Here is a 20,688-nt window from a genome sequence, read left to right on the forward strand (position 1 = left end):
AGAAAAAAAATATAAAAACATAAAAAAAAAAAAAAAAAATAATTTAAAAAAAAAAAAAAAAAAAAAAAAAAAAAAAAAAAAAAAGACAAAAAAAAAAAAAAAAAAAAAAAAAAAAAAAAAAAAAAAAAAATACTTTATATAAATATATATATATATATAATATATTTATAAATATTATGCATATGTTAGGTTAATATTCTTTTTGGTCATAATATATTTTACATATCATAAATAATACACACATATTGTAAATATATAAATACATATAATAATATATATTTATTAATATAAAAGATAACATGTTATATATATTATTCATACATTTTTCTATTTTTTTTCTTTTTCTTTTTTTCTTTATATAATTTAAGCTCTTTTTGATCTCATATATTACTATGGATCTCATTTTTGTTACTAAATATTTAAATCTTTGTTATACAAACATTTTTTTTTTTTTTTTTATTTATTATTTTATTTTATCTTTTAAGATAAAATACACTGATATATATATATTATATATATGTACAACGATATTTTACTGTTATATTTTGAGGATATATGAATAATATATTTAATTCTTATTAAGGAAAAAATAAAACTATATATATATATATATATATATATATATATATATATATTAACCAATCTGTATATGTTTATGTGTATAATATTTTGATGTATGCACATATAAATATTTGTTATAATATTATATTTTTCTTTTTTTAAATTTATATATACATTCATAATATATATATATATATATATATTGATTTATACTTGTTTGTATATGTAGTCCATTTTACTATATATACATTCATCATCATTTTAAATATTGCAATATGTTGTCGTCAAGAAATGTGCTAAATACAATAAGAACAAATTATTCCTTCTTTCAACAAATAAGAAGGTTCAAGAAAAAAACTGTGGAGAAGCAAGATGGAAAATTCGTAGATTCTATTAATAACACAAATGAGAAAAACAGAAGAACTAATTATCTAAAGGCGAATTCATTAAATGTAAAAAACATAAAGGAAAAAAATATTATACTCAATAATAATACAAATAAATTAAATGATCAAAAAAATAATGTGTCTACGAAAAATATAAAACCTTCCGGTAGAGACAAGAATAAAACGATATATAATTTGAAGTATATATCACAAAAAAGTGATAGAAATAATAATATAAATGTTTCTAATAGTCCAAATGTATATATAAATAAATTACATGATTATTTAGACATTTCTAACAAATCAGAAAATGAAAAAGTAAAAATTAATAAACTACTAAACAAATTAAAAACTGAAAACTTAAGCATTCATGTTATTTTAAATTCATTAAAAGATTTGTGTAGTCTATTATTAAAAAAGAATTCGATTGATTTGGATAAATTAATTGTTATGAATTATGTAAAAAATAAAAATTCTTTAAAAAGGTTCAAAAATTATTTTCAAGATTCGTTTGTACATATAGAAAATTATTTAACAAATTATATATGTTTCATAAATGAAGATAATATTTTTGAATTATACAAATATTTTTATTATTTAAATTATCCTTTGAATTTAAATACCCATGAACTTTTACAGGAAAAGTTATATCTGTACATTGATAAATTAGATAATTTAAAGACAATTCAAATATATTATATCATACGCTCATTTTATGAGCACTTTTATTTAAAACAAGTCGATTCTTTTCTTACCTTAGTGGTTAATGAAAAGTTGCAAAAATATTATGAACAATTAAGTCTTGTGAATAACAAAATACATAAGGATGGAAATCATATATACAATGATTTTCTTAATAATGGAAAGTATATAAATTATACGTTTAATAATTTATTTAATTCTAATAATTTAATAGAGAATGTAAATAATACAAATTCTTTTATATCAGACCATAGACATAACAATTTTAACAATTATATGTCCAATGATCCTATTAATGTTCCTAATCCGAATGAAAAAAATAACAATAATAATAATAATAATAATAATATGATAAACGAAAATAAAGAGAAATATATTAATGATAATATATCTTCATTATATTATATGTGTGATAATAATTTGAAGAATGAAGAAGGTATCTATAAAAATAAAATAAATGTGGAAGATAATGAAATTATATTAATATTTAAATATATACATAACTATCACGATAATATGAACTTTTTTTATAATACATATATTACTAACTTTATACAATCAAATCGAACAAAATTTTCTATTGACACATTATTACTTATATTAAATATATATATAAAAAATATAGATGAATTGTTTAACAAAAATATATTGGAAATATTATATTATAATATAGAAGATATGACAGAAGATAATTTATTATTATTTACAGAATATCTGAAGAAAAAAAGTAAAATGGAAACAATGACAAATACTACTATAACAAATAATGACCATAATAATGATCATAATGGTAATAATTATAGTATTTATTATTATAAATATAATGATAGCAATATTTATAATAATAATATTCATAATAATAATAATAATAGTAATAATGCTAATTTTATTATACGTCAAAATGGATATATAAATAAAATAACACAAGAAGCTATATTTAATAAAATTATGAACAAAATTAAAAAGGATAAGGATTTAATTCTTCCAAACAATCTTGCTCTAATGTTTCTCAATCTTCATGAAATAATAAACATAGGAACATTTAATACCTGTGAGGGTATAATCAAACCACAAGAAAATAATAAAAATGAAAATATCATGAGTGAACAAAACGAAAGTTATGATAATTGTAATGATCAAATTGTTCAAATAAATAAGGGTAATATGGAAAAGGAATTAAGCGAAAAATCATATATAAACCTTTATGAATCCACAAATAATGTAACTAATAAAAATATGCAACTAGGGGAGAATAAAGATTTTAATACATATAATGATATAAATAATAACAATAATAATAATAATAATAATAATAACAACAACAATATTAATAATATAGCAATGAACACATCTAATGGTCACAATTCTCAAAATATCCAGAATAATTCCAATATTAATATAAATAAAAATCTTTTTATGAAGGAATTTATAAATTTTTGTGATAATTATTGTAACAATATTAAAAACTTTTCATCCATCCTTGATTTATATTTAATATATATAAAAAATGAATCAGTTCAATATAAGACCATGAATACGTTTGAAAAAAAAATTAAGATAAATAAAAATAAATTATCTCAAGAAGATATTTCAAATATTATATTATCATTAAGTATATATCCTCATCATAATACACAAATGTTGAATTATCTAGAAAATCTAATAAATGAAAAATTAATACAAGGAAAAAATTATACACCTACTATTCAATATGATAACAACAGTATACATAATAACAATGTTGATGAAAAATATATACATACAAATAATTCGAATTATTTGATTGATATATCATTAGCCTTAGGTATTAGTGGAAGAAATAATTTAAAACTTTGGAATTATATAGATGTAGATAAAATTATTTTAACATGTAATAAGAAGTTATTATTATATTTATCATATAGCTTCTTGTTAACAAATTATGTATGTCCTATATCCTGGTTTTTTATTATTAGAAGAATTGTAGAAGATGTTAAAATATTTAATAAGAAACAATGTGAACTTATATATGAAATATTGAAATGTACCGTTTTATTTAATTATATAGATTTAAATAATTTTAGTAAAAATATTTTACATATAACAGATAGCAATACTAAAAAAGGCATATCATTATCACAACTAAATTATCATAATAAAAAAGAAAATAATAATTTCTTAAAAAGTTTTCATTATTTATTAAATACATCTTATTATCATTATAAAATGAAATTATTAAATAATCAATATGTTTCTAAAGTACCTTATGAAGATATTTTTGTTTATTTAAAATTAAATTATGAAAAAAATGTAGAATTTAAACAATTATATATTATACCATATTTACTAAAAGATTATAACGTTATTATTGATCCTTTACCAACCACACCTATTCATAAATCTAGTGGATATATTATGGGAGAAATACAATTAAAACATAAAGTTTTTCAAAATGATAATTATGTTGCTTTATCATTTTTTGATGGAATGTGGAATGAATTTATTAATCCAAATGATCAAAAAGACCGTGAACCTACATATAATATAAAATTATTAGCTGAACATTTTAAATCATATGTCGAATCACACATAAAAATTAAAATTAATAAAAATTATAGCAACAATAATGTCATATCAAATAATAATAAAACAACACAAAATAATACTATTAATACACACGAATATTTGAAATTTAAAAAATCAAACTATCCCCCTGAAACAAATAATAATAAATATTTAATAAATAAAACCAATAATAATATGCATAATTACACAAATCAAAAAAAATATCTCAAAATGAAACAGAAAATTATTAACAAAAAGGCGTAATCTACAAAAAAAAAAAAAAAAAAAAAATATGTTATATACGTGTATGTATTATATATTTATACTAATTACATTTTACTTGGATTCAAATTCATATTAAAGTATTTTTATTTATTTATTTTTTTTTTTTTTGTAGTTTATATTATTTTTTTAATTATTATTCGAAATATATATATTAATTTTATAAGAAAATGGAAAAACTTATATCAATATAGCTAATATAAAAGTTGATTTTATATATTTTATTTTATTTTTTATTTTATTTTATTTATTTATTATTATTTTTTTTATTTTTGTGTATACCATGATTATATAAAATGTATGGACTTGAAAAAAAATAGATATATGCAAATGTTTATAAATAACTATAAGGTATGTATAATATTAATAATATTATATATATAATATATATATATATTTATTTATTTTGGGCAACCTATATATTTTTTATTTATTTAGAAAATAAATAAATAAATAAATAAATTATGAACTTAAAGAGCATATATATATACATATATATATATATATTATATAATTTACATATTTATTAATCCTTTATAATTACTTTTGTAATATTTGCCTATGTTGTACTGATATTTTTTTAAGTACTTTAATCCTTCCATATATTATATTATTATTATTTATTTATATATATATAATATATATATATATAATTTTTATTTTCCTAATATACTTTTCCATTTTATTATACAATTAATAAGTTAAATACAATTATAATTTTTATTTTTTTTTTTCTCTTAAAGTAAAATATTTGATATGTAAAAAAAAAAAAATGCTGTCAAAAATTCGAATGTATATATTTACATAATATTTTTATTTTGTTCTATGCAAATATATAAAATTAATATATAAAACAAAAACTGATTTAATATATTATATATATATATATATATATATATTTATTTATTTATTTATATAATATGTTTCCCTTTTGTTAATTATTCATGTACCATTTTTAATAATTAATATGATATTTTTGTTATCAAGTCAAGACCGGATTTGTTATTTGTAAAACATAATAATTTTAAGATATATGTATGTATATGCATAAATAGGAAAATTTTGTCATAAATAATCGTATCCTATATATATATGTATATATATATATATTTCATACATGTGTGCTTGTATTTTTATTCTTGTGTAATTATTAATTTTTTATATGATGAGTGAACAAGATTACTTACCAATTGAAATTAAGGATGCCTTAATTTCTTTACATGATGAACATTTCAATTATCAAAAATATTTGAACGTATTAAAGGATTATATATATTTAGATCCAATAAAGAATATGAACACTTTAATTGATTATATTGTCGATAATATTAATAACAGTGATATAGAGAAAAATATTTGTCATTATTTATCAGATGTAATTATATATATAGAAGATATAAATAAAATTGTAAATGAAGAAAATAATACTATAGAAGAAAAGTTAGATGAAAATGATTACTCAAATAGTTTATATTATGAAGAATATCGTATAAAAGTAAAAGATGAGAAATTAAAAAAATATAATGTAGGTGATTATCGTATAGACCTTATACAAAATTGTACTAGAAATGTAAATTACTTAAAATTAATGTATATTGTTAGTAATGTAATATTACCAAAAAATGGGTATGTTTTATTTATTAATATATTTCATAAACATGAAATTAATTATCAATATAAATTATTATCATTAGAATATTTTGCAAATATTGCAAATAAAATTAATTTAGATAGAGCTAAATATATTGCACAAATCCTTCCACTTATTTTAGAAAAATTCTATAATACAGATGGAGAACCTTATTATAATGATAATATAAATAATATAGATATATTATTATCTATGTGTAAATTTGTTAATATATTATGTGATGAATCTATAAAAGCACAAGAAGATGATAAACAAGATGTTGCATTATATTCAATAGTTGCATTTATTATGAGAATTATTTGTTATCATAGTGTATATTTACCTATTAATAGAAATGTAGAAAAATTAGGTAAATATATTTATTATGATGATATTAATTATAACGAATGCTTAAAAGAATATAGTAACTTAACATATAATTTATATAAATCAAAAAAACATATCATAATAAAAAATTGTTTATCTTCATTAATATGGAGACTTTCTATTATTAATCCAAACTTACCTAGAACAATAGAAAGAGTTAATATTATTATTCCTAATACAAAAGCATGTGTTCTTGAAAATTCTACTATGGAAATATCTATACTTTGTTATTTAATTTTGATAGAAAGAGTTAATATAAATGCCTTTCCTCTTGTTTTCTCAGAATTATATTTACTTAATTTAATGATTAGAAATAGCTATAATTTAATTTTATGTGTCTCCAAAGCAAAGGAAAGTTTACGAGATAGCTTACTTATTAAAGCATATCATTTTATTCTCGTGTGCTGCTTTTTATCGAAATCTATTTATAGAAAAAATAAAGAATATTATACTAATATTTATAAATTTAAATGGAGACCTTATGATTTTCTTAAATTAATATATGAAACCATACATAATTATAATCACTTAAAATTTTATACGAAACATATTTATTATTCTATAAGTAATATTATGAGGAATTTTCAGTGGGACATTTTCTATTCTATATATAACAGATTGATAATTGAATCGTCATCCGACACCGTAAGAAGTATTATATCATCTTATGTAAAGGATGAGCTTTTTAAAAAGATGTTCCATGTTATTGAGAATGTTCAAGATATTGATGTTATAACAGACGAGTCTATCACTCAAAAAATATTAAAAGCAGAAGGTGCTAACAATTTTGTCAAGGAAAAGAGCATAAATAATAAACATTATTCTTCTACTAATGATTATAATAATAATGATAATGATGATGATATTAAAAATAATAGGAATGATATTAATAAAGAACATATCCCTTATAATATGACTTCTTATATACAATCAAAAAATTCAAAAGAAAATGAAATACATAAATTAGGATGCCAAATAAAAAAAATAGTTCATCAACTTATAGGAGAAGAATCTGTTCTTTTATATATAGATTCAATCACTGTAGCATTAAATATAATAAAAATGATTTTGTTAAATAAAAAGTTTACACAATTTTATAAATATATAATAAATATAGATGAAACATCTACATGTTTCATACAAAATAAAATGAAATATTTTTATGATCAAATAAAGATAGAAAAATCAGTATTATCATATGAAAATCAAAAAAGTAATAATTCCATAACACAAATAAATGATAATAAGGATATTTTACATACTGAGCAAAATTTAAATACTACATTTAATAATATTAACATGAACAAACTGGATATTGTTCTTATGCTTTTATCCGATATAGAAAAAACTATAACAGAAATAAAGCAAAATGTAAACACAAATACAAACACAAACACAAACACAAATACAAACACAAATACAAACGCAAATACAAACACAAACACAAACACAAATACAAACACAAACACAAACACAAACACAAATACAAACACAAACATAAACACAAATACAAATACAAAAGGATAATATATATATATATATATATGTGTTTATTTATATATATATTTATTTGTATATGTTTTATTTTATTTTTGTTTTTTTTCATAAAACTATATATACTTTTTAACATTATTTTCTGTTATAAACAATTTTAAAAAATATAATATATATATATATATATATATTTTCATATGTAGTGAAAAAAATTATTTTTAATATATCCATATTTTAAATTATTCCTCAAAACCTTCTCAAACACATACGTTCATATATACTTCTTGTGTATAATGAAACAAATATATAATGGACATCCACATATTATGCTTATTTAATTTTATTTTAAGTTATACATATTCTTTTTGTAAAAAAATAAAATAATAATTTCAATTTTTTTTTTTTTTTTTTCTATAAAAATATATAATAAACATTACCTAATGGTAACATATATATTCTATTAATGTAATAATTTTTATTAATACTAAAAAAGGAATATCTTTAGATAATTCGATATTCCATATGAATATGAAAAATAAATATTATTTATATATAATTAACATGTTATTTAGGAAGCATGTAGGTTTTCTTTTATAAATGTATAAAAATATATAATTAAAATAAATATATAAAAATGTAACAAATTAAAACTTTTCTTCTGATATATATATATATATATATATATATATATATATATATATATATATATATATTATATGTATGTTTTTTTTTTGTTTTTTCTCCTTTATATTTGTAGGTGTATATTTTTTCTTATACCTTAACGGTTCATACATACCTATTCATACTCTTTTACCCTTTTAAGTTGAAATTTTTTATTTTTTTATTTTTTAATATTATTATTATATTTTTTTTCGTATTATGTGTAAAAAAAAAGAAAGGAGAAGGATACTTTAAATTATTGTTGAATGGTAACTTATAAATTAACCATACTGGTTTATAAATATATGAATATATATATATATATATATATATATATATATATATATATATATATAAATATATATGTGTTATAAGATTATACTATTAGATTTAGTATATTGGATAATCAAAATGTTTATTTGAAAAAATATGCAAAATATAATAAGAAAACATTAAATATATAATATATATATATATATATATATATTTATATTTATATTTATATTTATATTTTCATGTGTGTACTATTATATGACATTTCATATGATTTAGTTCAATTTGTTTTCGCTTTTGGTTTTTCTTTTCTTTTCTTTTTTTATTTCTGTTACCTACGCTTCATTATAAATTAATATAATATGAATAATGAACCTACAAATAATGATGAGAATTATTTAAGAAATATATTTAATTGTACTGATAAGAAAATAATATTATTTAAATCTTACTTAAAAAACAAATTAGATATTGATTCTTTTACTTTAGGTGAATATTGTTTTAAACATGATGAGAAGTTCCAGAAAAGTGTGTTATCAAATATCTTAAAAGAACAAATAATAAGTAAGAAGGATAAGAATAAATTACATTTAATAAATGAAATAATAATAGATACATCATTTTTTAAAGAGAATTATGATTTTCAATATTTTTTAGAAAATGTTTTATTATTAGAAGATTTAGTTTTAAAAAAGTTGGATAATAAATTAAATGATGAGGATTTTATATTTAAAGAAAATAAAAAATTATCTATAAATAATTGGAAAGAATGTTATAGTCATATTAAGAAAAAATTAAATATCAAAGGTATGGATGAAAAAAGTAAGATATATAATAATTCTATTTTATTATTTAATTCTACTAAATTTTCATATGATGATATAAATTGTTGTGATTCTTTTTATGGTTTAAAAGTATGGGATATATTATTTAATTATGTATCATTCGATTTTTTAAATTATTTATTGTCTAATACACTTATATTTATATCTGACTACTTTTTTATCAATACAAATAATAATTTTAAAACATATATAAAGTCATCTTACTTTATTAAAATTGCAGAAATACAATTAAATTATCATGATGCACAAAATGTAGAAAGAAATATTATTTCAAACAAAAAAAATTTATATTATAAAAATACAAAATTAGTAAAATTAACATATCAAAAAAAAAGCATCAAGGATAGTACAACACCAAATTTAACTATCCAAAAAAAAAAAAAAAAAAAAAAAAAAAAATTCAGTAAAAATATAAATACAAATGAACATATAAATATAAATAATTATATATATAATACATTAAATCAAAATAATGAAGTCAATCAATATAATGTTAATCATCTCAATATGGACAAAAATATTATCTACAAAGAAAAGGAGTCGCAGAATTATACCATTAATAATAAATTATTAAATGATCAACTTTTATATTATAAAACAAATAAGAATAATGTAAATACACATATTTATTCAAATGATAATAAAACGCCTATTATTGCTAACCAGTGTATAGATATACATAACCGTGTAAGTGATCCGACAAGGAAAAATATATTTTATCATAGTATAAACAGCCTTTCTTATGAAGCAAGTTTGAATATTTTTCATTATAATAATCTGACACAACATAAAACATATATAGATACACCAAATAAAAGTCAAACATGTATAAATACTCGTATACAACATGAAATAGATGAACATTCAAATAATGAATTAAAAAATCAAAAATGTACTCAATATGAATATGTAGATAACATATGCACAACGAATAAAAATATATCAAACGAGAATATAAGTGATAAATGTATGACTGCTAAAAAGACCCCTCTAAAATATAATATTAATAAAAAATATAAATACTTATTAAAAAAAAAAAAAAAGATATACACAAATAACGATCATTCATATGGAAAGTATTTGTATCTTGTTCAGTGCAGTGGTCGAATTTTAAAAAATGACTTTTTCAAGGACATGAAACAAATACAAGAAGAAAGAAAGAAATATACATCAAATATTAAGATGAACAATGCATATACCAATAATATAATAATCAACAACAACAACAACAACAACAACAATAATAATAATAATAATAATAATAATAATAATAACAATAATGTGCATAGTTTTGGACATATAAACAATTTGTTCTCTTCTAATATATTTCCTTCTTCTAATATTTCAAGCTGTACTAATTACACAGAAAAAAATGATAAATTAACACACATAAAAGAGAATTCCTTACTAATAACAGAAAATTCGTCAAAAAAAGAAAAGCTGTTACCGGAAATAGATTTCTTTTCTGAGGATAGAAAGGGGATATCATCGTCGGTTGGTTATGACATAAAAAAAAAGAATGATAGTAATATTAAAAGATTTCATAATAAAATAAATAGAACGAAAGGAAAAAAAAAAAAATGGAATAAAATAATAATCAATAGAAACAACATTTTACAACACAATACAACTAATAAATGTAAAACCTTTCTATTTAATAAACACATAATATTTGATAAAATAGAAAATAACAATATTCCTTTATTTATTTATGATTTATTAAACTATATATTTAAATCAGATCAAACATATTTTTATCATAATAATTTTATAGATGAATATAAGCAGAAAATCTGTAAACAAATAAAATGTTCAACCAAAAAAAATGACATATCTCATATAATTACATTGAGGAAAGAAAATAATTTATTTCATGTACAAAAACTTGAAAATAATTATAAACATCCAAATATAAATAAACAACTAAGAAAGACGAAAATCTTGAAATATGTATATAATTATTTTAATGAATTTATTAATAATGTAATTAGTACAAAATTTGGTAAAATATATAGGAAATTTTTTCCTCGAAAACATATATTAAATAAGATACATAAAATATTTAAAATTATAAGATTACAAATAATAAAAAAATATCGTATTATAAATATACGAAAGAATCGAAAATTTATTAAACAAAAAGTATATGATACATTTTTTAAAAATTATGATTTCTTATCATTTTCATTTAAAACGTATAAGATTATTAATTTTATGGTATATATAACCAAAAAATGTATACCTATCAAATTATTAGGTAGTAAGCATAATTTCAAAATATTTTTAAAAAATGTAAAAAGGTTTTTGTTATTTAATTATAAAGAAAGTTTTTCGTTAAATCAAGTAATGAAAAATATTAAGGTAAAAAATATATTTCAAAAAAAAATAAGTAAATATAATAATATAAAAAATAGAATTTTATTAAAGAATATATTTTATAATAATTATGAAAACAAAATTTTACATACAAATAATAAGGAAATCATAACAAATATAAATGATAACATAAAAATATATAATAAAAAAAATGATAATTTAAATAATTCATTTAAAATAAAAACAACGTTATTCAATAAAATGAGGAGAAAATATTTTAATAAAATTAAAAAAATTAATATAAGTATACAAAAAAGACATCTTATGAATAGATTAATATATTTCCTTTTTAATTATTTTATTATGCCACTAATTAGAAGATTTTTTTTTCTAACTAAATCTGAGCAAACCTTACATAAAACAATTTTCTTTGATAGAAAAATTTGGAATCATTTTACGAAAATTTCGAATTTTTGTCTTTATCATCAAATTTTTAGGAATAAAAAGTTAAAAAAAAGAAATGAACCCAAAATGGATAATGTACAAAATATATTCAATGTGAAGAAAAAAGGTGAAAAAATAAAAACAAATAAATATACATTTATTAATAAAATGAAAAAAAAGAGCACTAATAAATCTATAAATAATGAATTTTCAAAAAAATGTATCCCTAAAAAAAAAAAAAAAAATTTATATAACATCACACGTCATAATAATATATTTATTAAAAAGGATATGGAAACACAATCAAAAACTAATAATTTAATTAATAAAAGTATAGATAATTTATACAAATTAAAGGAAATTAACAAAAAAAACGTTAGACCATATATCAAAAAATTTTACTATAAAATAAAAAAAAAATATTTTGCTCTAAAAAAAATGTATATTCATATGAGAATGACAAAAGAAGGAAAAAGTAACATAAAATTAGAAAGAACATTCAACCATTTTTTTATTTTTGCTCAAGAAAAAGAACACATATTGAAATATTTTAGTTCCCATTTTTTTCGAAATGGAAAGATAAATTATGGTAAACGATTTAATAAACTAATACATCGAATAAAAAATATAATAATAAAGCAAAACAGTGGAATTGTTAAAAATAAGGATAAGATGTTTTTACATTTAATCAAAAATAAAAGTAACAAAAATAACAAAAATAACAATAACAAGAAGAAGAACAACAAAAAGAAGAACAACAAAGAGAAGAACAACAAAAATAATAATAACAACAATAATAATAATAACAATAATAATAACAACAACAATAATAATAATAACAATAATAATAACAACAACAATAATAATATTAATAACAACAACAACAATAATAATATTAATTACAACAACAACAATAATAATATTAATAACAACAAATGTGAACTATCAAATTCCAAAAGGAATAATATAAGAAATCATAATAATAAAAAAAAGGTTAAACATAATGAAAAGAACAATGGTGATGATTCCAATTTAGAAAAAAAAAAAAAAAAAATATACATATATAAAATAAAAAATATTATAGAGAAAAGAAATTTTATGTTAAAATTAAATTCAATCAATCATTTTATATCTAAAAAGTTAAGAATTAATTGGATACCAAAAAAAAAAGGATTAAGACCTTTAATTAATTTGTCTACTTTAAATGTACCAGAAATTGTCAAGCAACGAATTTTTGAAATTTTGAAAAGTAAAAAAAGCAGTGAATTTTATTTCCATAATATTTTGAATAATTTAGAAAGAGAAAAGAAAGATAAAAATATAAAGAAAAGGAAAAAATATAATAAAAAAAATTTTAACCCTGTATCATTAAACAATATATGTAATTTTTCCCTTAAATGTTTAGGTAATATGAGACATAATAATAATTCCTTATTTAAAAATACATTAACAAAAACAGGAGAAATAGAATTAAAATTAAAAAAATGGTTACATTATTTAAAGAATTGGTTTTATAGAAAAAAACGAATGAAAAAGTATATTAAAAATAAATTAAAAAACAATAAAAAGATATATGCATATATATGTATTGGAGATTTCTCAAACTGTTATGAACATATAAATCATAATTATTTATTCAAGATTTTAAAAAATTTCTTTGATAATATAAATAATTTTGAATTTATTTATTTATTTAAAAGATCTTTTAGATTGTATAATAAAAATTTAAATAATTCCTTTTTATCCTATTACCCAGTTAATGTAAAATCTTTTGGTTTACATTATATAAGAAACTTACGAGAGCTTATAATAAAGTCACATCTGAATGATAATCATCACTTTTTATTAAATCAAATGTTTAAAACCAAATCAAAATCGGATTTATACATTTTTGCCGATTCATATAAAAGTCTTCAAGTGGACAAAAGGGATATTTTCATGACTATAATAACTGTTATTAGATATTACTATCTCAATATATATTTTAGTATAAAAGAATTAAAACTTAATAGGAAAAATATTTTCTATTTTCAAATATTTCAGGAAAATCAAATGAAGGGTGTTTATTTGAGTGTGCGTGATAAGAAAAGGGTTGAAAATATTAAAAACTGGTATTTAAACAGCATGAAAAAAATACATCAGGACGAAATCCTAGAAAGTTTAAAAAATTCATCCATAAATATAAATAATAAAAACCTTATGATAGGTACCAATCATGAGCACGATACAGAAGAAAAAGGAAATACACAAAATAAGAAGCATGATATTTATATTGGACCAATATATAATAAATCATTCGACAGTACAACAACGACAGATAGTAGTAATAATCATAAAGGGAATAATATCCATGTGAGTGGGGATTATAAGAATGATGGGCTATTACATAAAGGTATTAATAGTAGGAATGATTGTTATGTGAAGGACATAAAATGTAATAATAATAATAATAATAATAATAATAATATTAATATTAATAGTAATAATGGTTATAATAAATTAAAATGTGTTACGAATAATAGCAAGAATGACATAATTAAATACCATAAAACTATCGACACAGATAATAGTAAAAATCATACTTACTTTAAAAATAAATTCCTAAATTTTTTGGATAAAAAAATTATCAGTAATATATATGGTTTACCACAAGGTTTTAGCTTATCTAATATATTGTGCTCCCTATATTATGCATATTTAGATAAAAATGAAGAATTTCAAAATTTATTATATTCAGAAAAACAAATCAATAATAAATATTTCTTAGCAAATGGAACTTGTAATTATTTCAATTTAAATTCACTCATACTCCGATTTATTGATGACTTTTTATTTATAACTCTTAATAAAAAAAATATTAAAATTTTTAAAAACTTACTATTAAAAAAAAAAATATGGGGAAGTAATATTAATTCATCCAAAACCAAAATTTTCAAAATACCACTTATATATAAAAATGATTTACTAATATATAATTTTCGAAATAAATACCAACAAAAAAAAAAACATAAAATAAAAAATAAAAAAAAAATACAAAATATAAGGAACAAACGGAAACATAATCAGCTAGTCAATGCTAATAAAAAAAAACACACATCTGTACAAAAAGATAAAATAAATAAATATATAAATGTCATACATCCAACAATACAAAAAAATGATTATGTCATGTCTTCTAATTCTATTATGAATTTTGAAATGATATATAATAAAGAAAGTCATAAAAGTAACAGTTCAATACGTACGGACATTCCGAATAGTGTTGTAAATGACGATATAGAATATAATCAAAAAAGTGATAATAATTCTTACAGTACTAATAATTTATACAACAATATGAATATGACTCAAAATAGTGATAATAATAATGTTAGTATTTTTAAACAAGTACAAAATCATTGTTTTCAATGTTTTAATAGTAACAACTTATATATTGAAAAGGATATAAAAGAAAATAATATTTCACAAATTAACAGAAAGTTATGTTCTAAAGGAAATTTTACAAAAAAAAGTAGAAAAATAAATACTTTGACATATTTACAAATTGATAAAATTATAAAAATCTTAAAATGTAAGAAGAAATATATAAAACATATAAAAAAGATGAAGTATATGAATAATTTTCAAAAATTACAAAAATTACAAAAATTACAAAAATTACAAAAATTTCATAATATCTCTTTTGAATTAAAAATTAATAAAATTAATAAAAATATTAGACGATTGAATAAATTAAAAAAACGTAAAAATCATTCTATAAACATTGCTCCTGTTACTTCTATAGAATGGTTAAATAATTCATACACATTTGATTTTATAAATAATTCTATACAAAGTACTTCATATCCATGGAAAAATAAATGTGATGCTACTATTAGAAATCATTTACATCTACATAATGTTATTATAGATAAAAATAATAAAACTTATTTTATGAAAAACCTAGTTGAAAATAGAATTGTACGAAATATTATATCCAAACAAAAAAAATGTCAATCCTTATATAAGAATAAGCAAAATGTATATTTCTGTTATAAAAATAATTTTACCTTATTAAAATCATCTATATTAAAATTCATATGTTGTATTAAAACACTCAAAAAAATGTTTAATGCATTTACCAATTCCACATATAACACAAAATTTATATTATTTCTCATATCGTATATGAATAAAATGTTAATAAAAAATAAAAAGCTCAAATTTGTCAAATTGTTTTTAATTCAAACTGCAATCGAAGCCTTCCGTTATGCCAGAATTTTTAATCAGCAGGATTCCTTTTATCCGTGTCTCCAACATTTCAGGAAAATCAAAAAAAGATTAATTAACAAATACAAAATTGGACATAACAAAAATTTATTGCGAGAATTTTTTTTCCTGTTTAATTTTATCAAGAAAGAGTTGTATAATTCATGGCCTTACATGTTCAAAATAAAAAATTAAAAAAAAAAAAAAAAAAAAAAATTTATATATGTATATATATATATATATATATATATATATATATAAGTATAAATGTTGTTTATATTAATATGTCAAACTTATAAAGTTATATAATTATTAATTTTATTCATATTTTACATAATATTAATTTTATACATTCTATTATTTTTTTTTTTTTTTTTTTTTGCATTTGTATTTGTTTTTAAATATATATTGATTTGGGATTGACGTATTCTTTTTTTTATTTTTTCTTTTTTTTTATAATCTTGGCTTGGTGTCCAAACATAGATTGGATATTTTCTTCAGAGCCTGCAACTTTCCACGTGAACCTACCCTAATATTTACCAATCCTTTTTTATTAATATTATAAAGGGTATGTGATATATTCTTGTAATAATTTGGCTTGAAACCATACTGATAAGAACTTGGTTCTCCAGATTTTTTATAAAGCAAAAATGGATATGGTTCGAGAACTCTTGAAGCTCTCCATTTGAATGGTCTAATATTACTATAATAATTTTTATATTTTCTTCTTATAATTCCATGATATTTTTTAAATGAAATTTTATTATGCCTTCTACAAAAATAAATAACATTAGATGGTATTTCTAATAATCTTCTATTAACCATATTCCAATATTTTGGTGCAGGCATTACTTTTTTATGTGGTAAATAATTTCTTGAAACTTCTTCAAGAGCCTCACTATATATTTTACATGTATTGTAATCTTTATCAACAAATGATATAGAATTTATATTATATAATGGAATGGTACTTCTTAGTTGTAATAACGATTCAACACATTCCTCAAGTAATATATTACTAGATTGATTCGGATTATATCCATATATACCTGCTGAGATATCCGGTAATATTATAGAAGATATACATAACTCATTTAATTGTTTTAAAGCATTAGAAAAACAATATCTTAACTTATTTGATGAAATATATGAATTACCCTGCCATACATATGGCATTATTAAAAATGCTAATAATTTCACTTTTTTACTAACATTATGTGGTTTACTTAATATAATATCACCAATTTGTAATGTTTTTGATCCTTCATATAATTCTTTAAATTTTTGTTCTCCATTTATTTCTAAAGATGATTGTACATATTCTTCCTTATGTTCATTCAATATATCAATTCTCCTTTTTATTAAATTTTTAATTGATAGTATTATCTCTTTAACTAAATCGGGACCCCCTTTATTTAATATAAACGAACCAAAACCACTCATAGGTATGAAATTAGAAACCATAGGTATTAACATACAATCTGCTTCCTCATCTATAATATCATTATGTATTATTTTAATATTACCAAATTCTTCTAAAGTCATATTTTTCATTTCATATTCATATTTATCCTTAATTTTATTTATATCTAATATTTCCATATCTTCTTCTAATAAACCTTTATTCTCATCATTATCCTTATTATTTAAAAAAAACATATCGTTTATCTCACTTTTCATGTTAGGAAATATTTCTTTCATTACACTTCTATTCTTCCCTTCTAATATATCGAGAGATTTCGTATAATCTATATGATATTTTAATGCTCTCTCGTTTATTGTTTTCAGCCTCTTGGTTAAATAGGAACTACCAAAATAACGTTTCCCCATAAAAAAAAATCTTAACATTTTTATATATACCCATAATAATATACAAATAAATAAATAAATATATATATATATGTATCAGTCAATACTACATGGGGTTAATTATAGAAAAATATATTAAAAATATATTTATATATTATTATAAATACTATATATACATTATTTTGATCTAAAATGACAGGACATTAAATATAGGTACATTTTATCTACTAATAATAAACAGAATTAAAATATTTTTTTATATATTATATCTTAGCATATATTACTTATTATTTGCTTTTGTAACCTCCAAAATAAGGTTAAAAAAAAAAAAAAAAATTTCATATTATATATATATATATGTAACTAATATATTTTTAATATGTTTATTGATTTATTTTTTTGTTTTTTTTTTTCATATTTATCCAAAAGAAATATACTATATATATATGTGTAGTGCTTAATTTATTATGTGCATGATATATATAAAGATGGTATCATTTTAGATATTTTATTCCAAAATGCATATGTAAATATATAATATTATATATATATAATATATAATATCTTTAATATATATGTCCATAAAAAAAAAAAAAAATACATACATATATATATATATATATATATATATATATATATATGTACTACTAAAATGTAAATACATATTATATGAAAATAAAATTATTGTACTAAACATATGATAAAAAAAAAAAAAATTAATATGTTCAGTTATACAAAAAAGGGTTATTATATAGTATCACAGATTACATTATGCATTAGTAATATATTTATACTATAATATATTGAGAAGTTTACCATAATATAAATATACCTATATTATACATATATAAAATTTTCCACCCATATATATTTATATTACTTTTAATTATCTAACATTTTCCTATATCCATTTAATTCAAACACTTTTATTATATCTTTTACAAAATTATTATCTAAGTCTTTTACTCCATGTTTTGAAAAAACAAGCGATAGATCAATTGATAAATTATCCATTCCACCTTCAATATCGGTAATATTATATTCAGGGTTAATGTCTGGATTATTTTTTAATAAATTTCTTAATAAAGCTTCATCTATAAAAAATAAAAAAATATATAAATTATATATAATCTCGTCAGAATTCTATAAGAACATTTATTAAAATTATTTTTATTATGTTATATTTTATTTTTTTTATTTATTTTATTTTAATTTTTTTTTTTTTTTTTTATGCTTACCTTCTTTTTTAAAATGTAGACTTTCGTCTGTCTTCCTGTTATTATCCAAGAATTTTACACCACCAAAATTTTGATTACACATAAATTTTACCTTAATTGTTACATTATCACTTATTTTGTTCTTAACAAATATCTTTCTTGTAATAGCTGGTACCATATTTTCTATAGATATGTATGAATGCTTTTATATAATAATAAACAATATATAAAATTAAAAAAAAAAAAAAAAAAAAAAAAAAAAACTAATTTACTGTCAATACGATACAAAGATACTAAATAATAAAAAAATATATATAAATCATATATATATTATTTTAATTATAATATTTTATTTTATTTCGAAAAAATATCCATGTGAATTATTATATTTCCCGTCAAATTATATAAATAATATAGAAATAAAAAAGTATGATACAATAAAAAAATATAATTTTTACTACTAATATATATATATATATATATATATATATATATATATATAAAATAAAAACAAAAAAGAAAAAGAAAAATTATTATACACAATATATGTATCATAAAAATATAACATTCTTTTTTATTATATATGTTACACATAGAACTGCATATATATATATATATATATTTTATATATGTATATATATATATTTTATATATGTATATATGGATGTATCACGTAAGAAGATACTTTAAGGATATTTTTATATGTGTTTTTATTTTTTCTTTTATATAGTTTATAATAAAAAGCAAAAAAAAATATGTTTTTAAAAGATACATGAAAAAAGTTTTATTTTTATCAACAAAAATAAGAAAAAATAAAAATATAAGGGAGACAAAAACAATGTTTTTTTTTTTTTTTTTTTTTTTTTTTTTTTTTTTTTTCTTTTTTTTTT

At 18.2% G+C, this 20,688-nt stretch overlaps 5 protein-coding genes across 5 annotated transcripts; 3 read left to right on the plus strand and 2 right to left on the minus strand.

Moving 5' to 3' along the window:
• Positions 1-836: 836 nt before the first annotated feature.
• Positions 837-4,457, plus strand: PRSY57_1313000 (hypothetical protein; the record flags this gene model as incomplete). Its single annotated transcript, XM_012909066.2, has 1 exon — positions 837-4,457. One exon carries the CDS (start codon positions 837-839, stop codon positions 4,455-4,457), a length of 3,621 nt encoding a protein of 1,206 aa, XP_012764520.2.
• A 1,183-nt stretch (positions 4,458-5,640) lies between these two features.
• On the plus strand, positions 5,641-8,019 carry PRSY57_1313100 (hypothetical protein; the record flags this gene model as incomplete). The annotated part of the gene is made up of 1 exon (XM_012909067.2): positions 5,641-8,019. The coding sequence occupies one exon, from the start codon at positions 5,641-5,643 to the stop codon at positions 8,017-8,019; it is 2,379 nt and encodes a 792-aa protein (XP_012764521.2).
• Positions 8,020-9,281: 1,262 nt separating this feature from the next.
• On the plus strand, positions 9,282-16,967 carry PRSY57_1313200 (telomerase reverse transcriptase, putative; the record flags this gene model as incomplete). Its single annotated transcript, XM_012909068.2, has 1 exon — positions 9,282-16,967. The coding sequence occupies one exon, from the start codon at positions 9,282-9,284 to the stop codon at positions 16,965-16,967; it is 7,686 nt and encodes a 2,561-aa protein (XP_012764522.2).
• Positions 16,968-17,225: 258 nt separating this feature from the next.
• Positions 17,226-18,620, minus strand: PRSY57_1313300 (hypothetical protein; the record flags this gene model as incomplete). Its single annotated transcript, XM_012909069.2, has 1 exon — positions 17,226-18,620. One exon carries the CDS (start codon positions 18,618-18,620, stop codon positions 17,226-17,228), a length of 1,395 nt encoding a protein of 464 aa, XP_012764523.1.
• Positions 18,621-19,463: 843 nt separating this feature from the next.
• PRSY57_1313400 (hypothetical protein) lies at positions 19,464-19,976 on the minus strand (the record flags this gene model as incomplete). The annotated part of the gene is made up of 2 exons (XM_012909070.1): positions 19,464-19,675; positions 19,820-19,976. 2 exons carry the CDS (start codon positions 19,974-19,976, stop codon positions 19,464-19,466), a joined length of 369 nt encoding a protein of 122 aa, XP_012764524.1.
• Between the last annotated feature and the right edge of the window lie 712 nt (positions 19,977-20,688).

The sequence above is a fragment of the Plasmodium reichenowi genome, chromosome 13 (assembly GCF_001601855.1).
Source record: "Plasmodium reichenowi strain SY57 chromosome 13, whole genome shotgun sequence".
In the NCBI taxonomy this organism is placed as follows: Eukaryota; Apicomplexa; class Aconoidasida; order Haemosporida; family Plasmodiidae; genus Plasmodium; species Plasmodium reichenowi.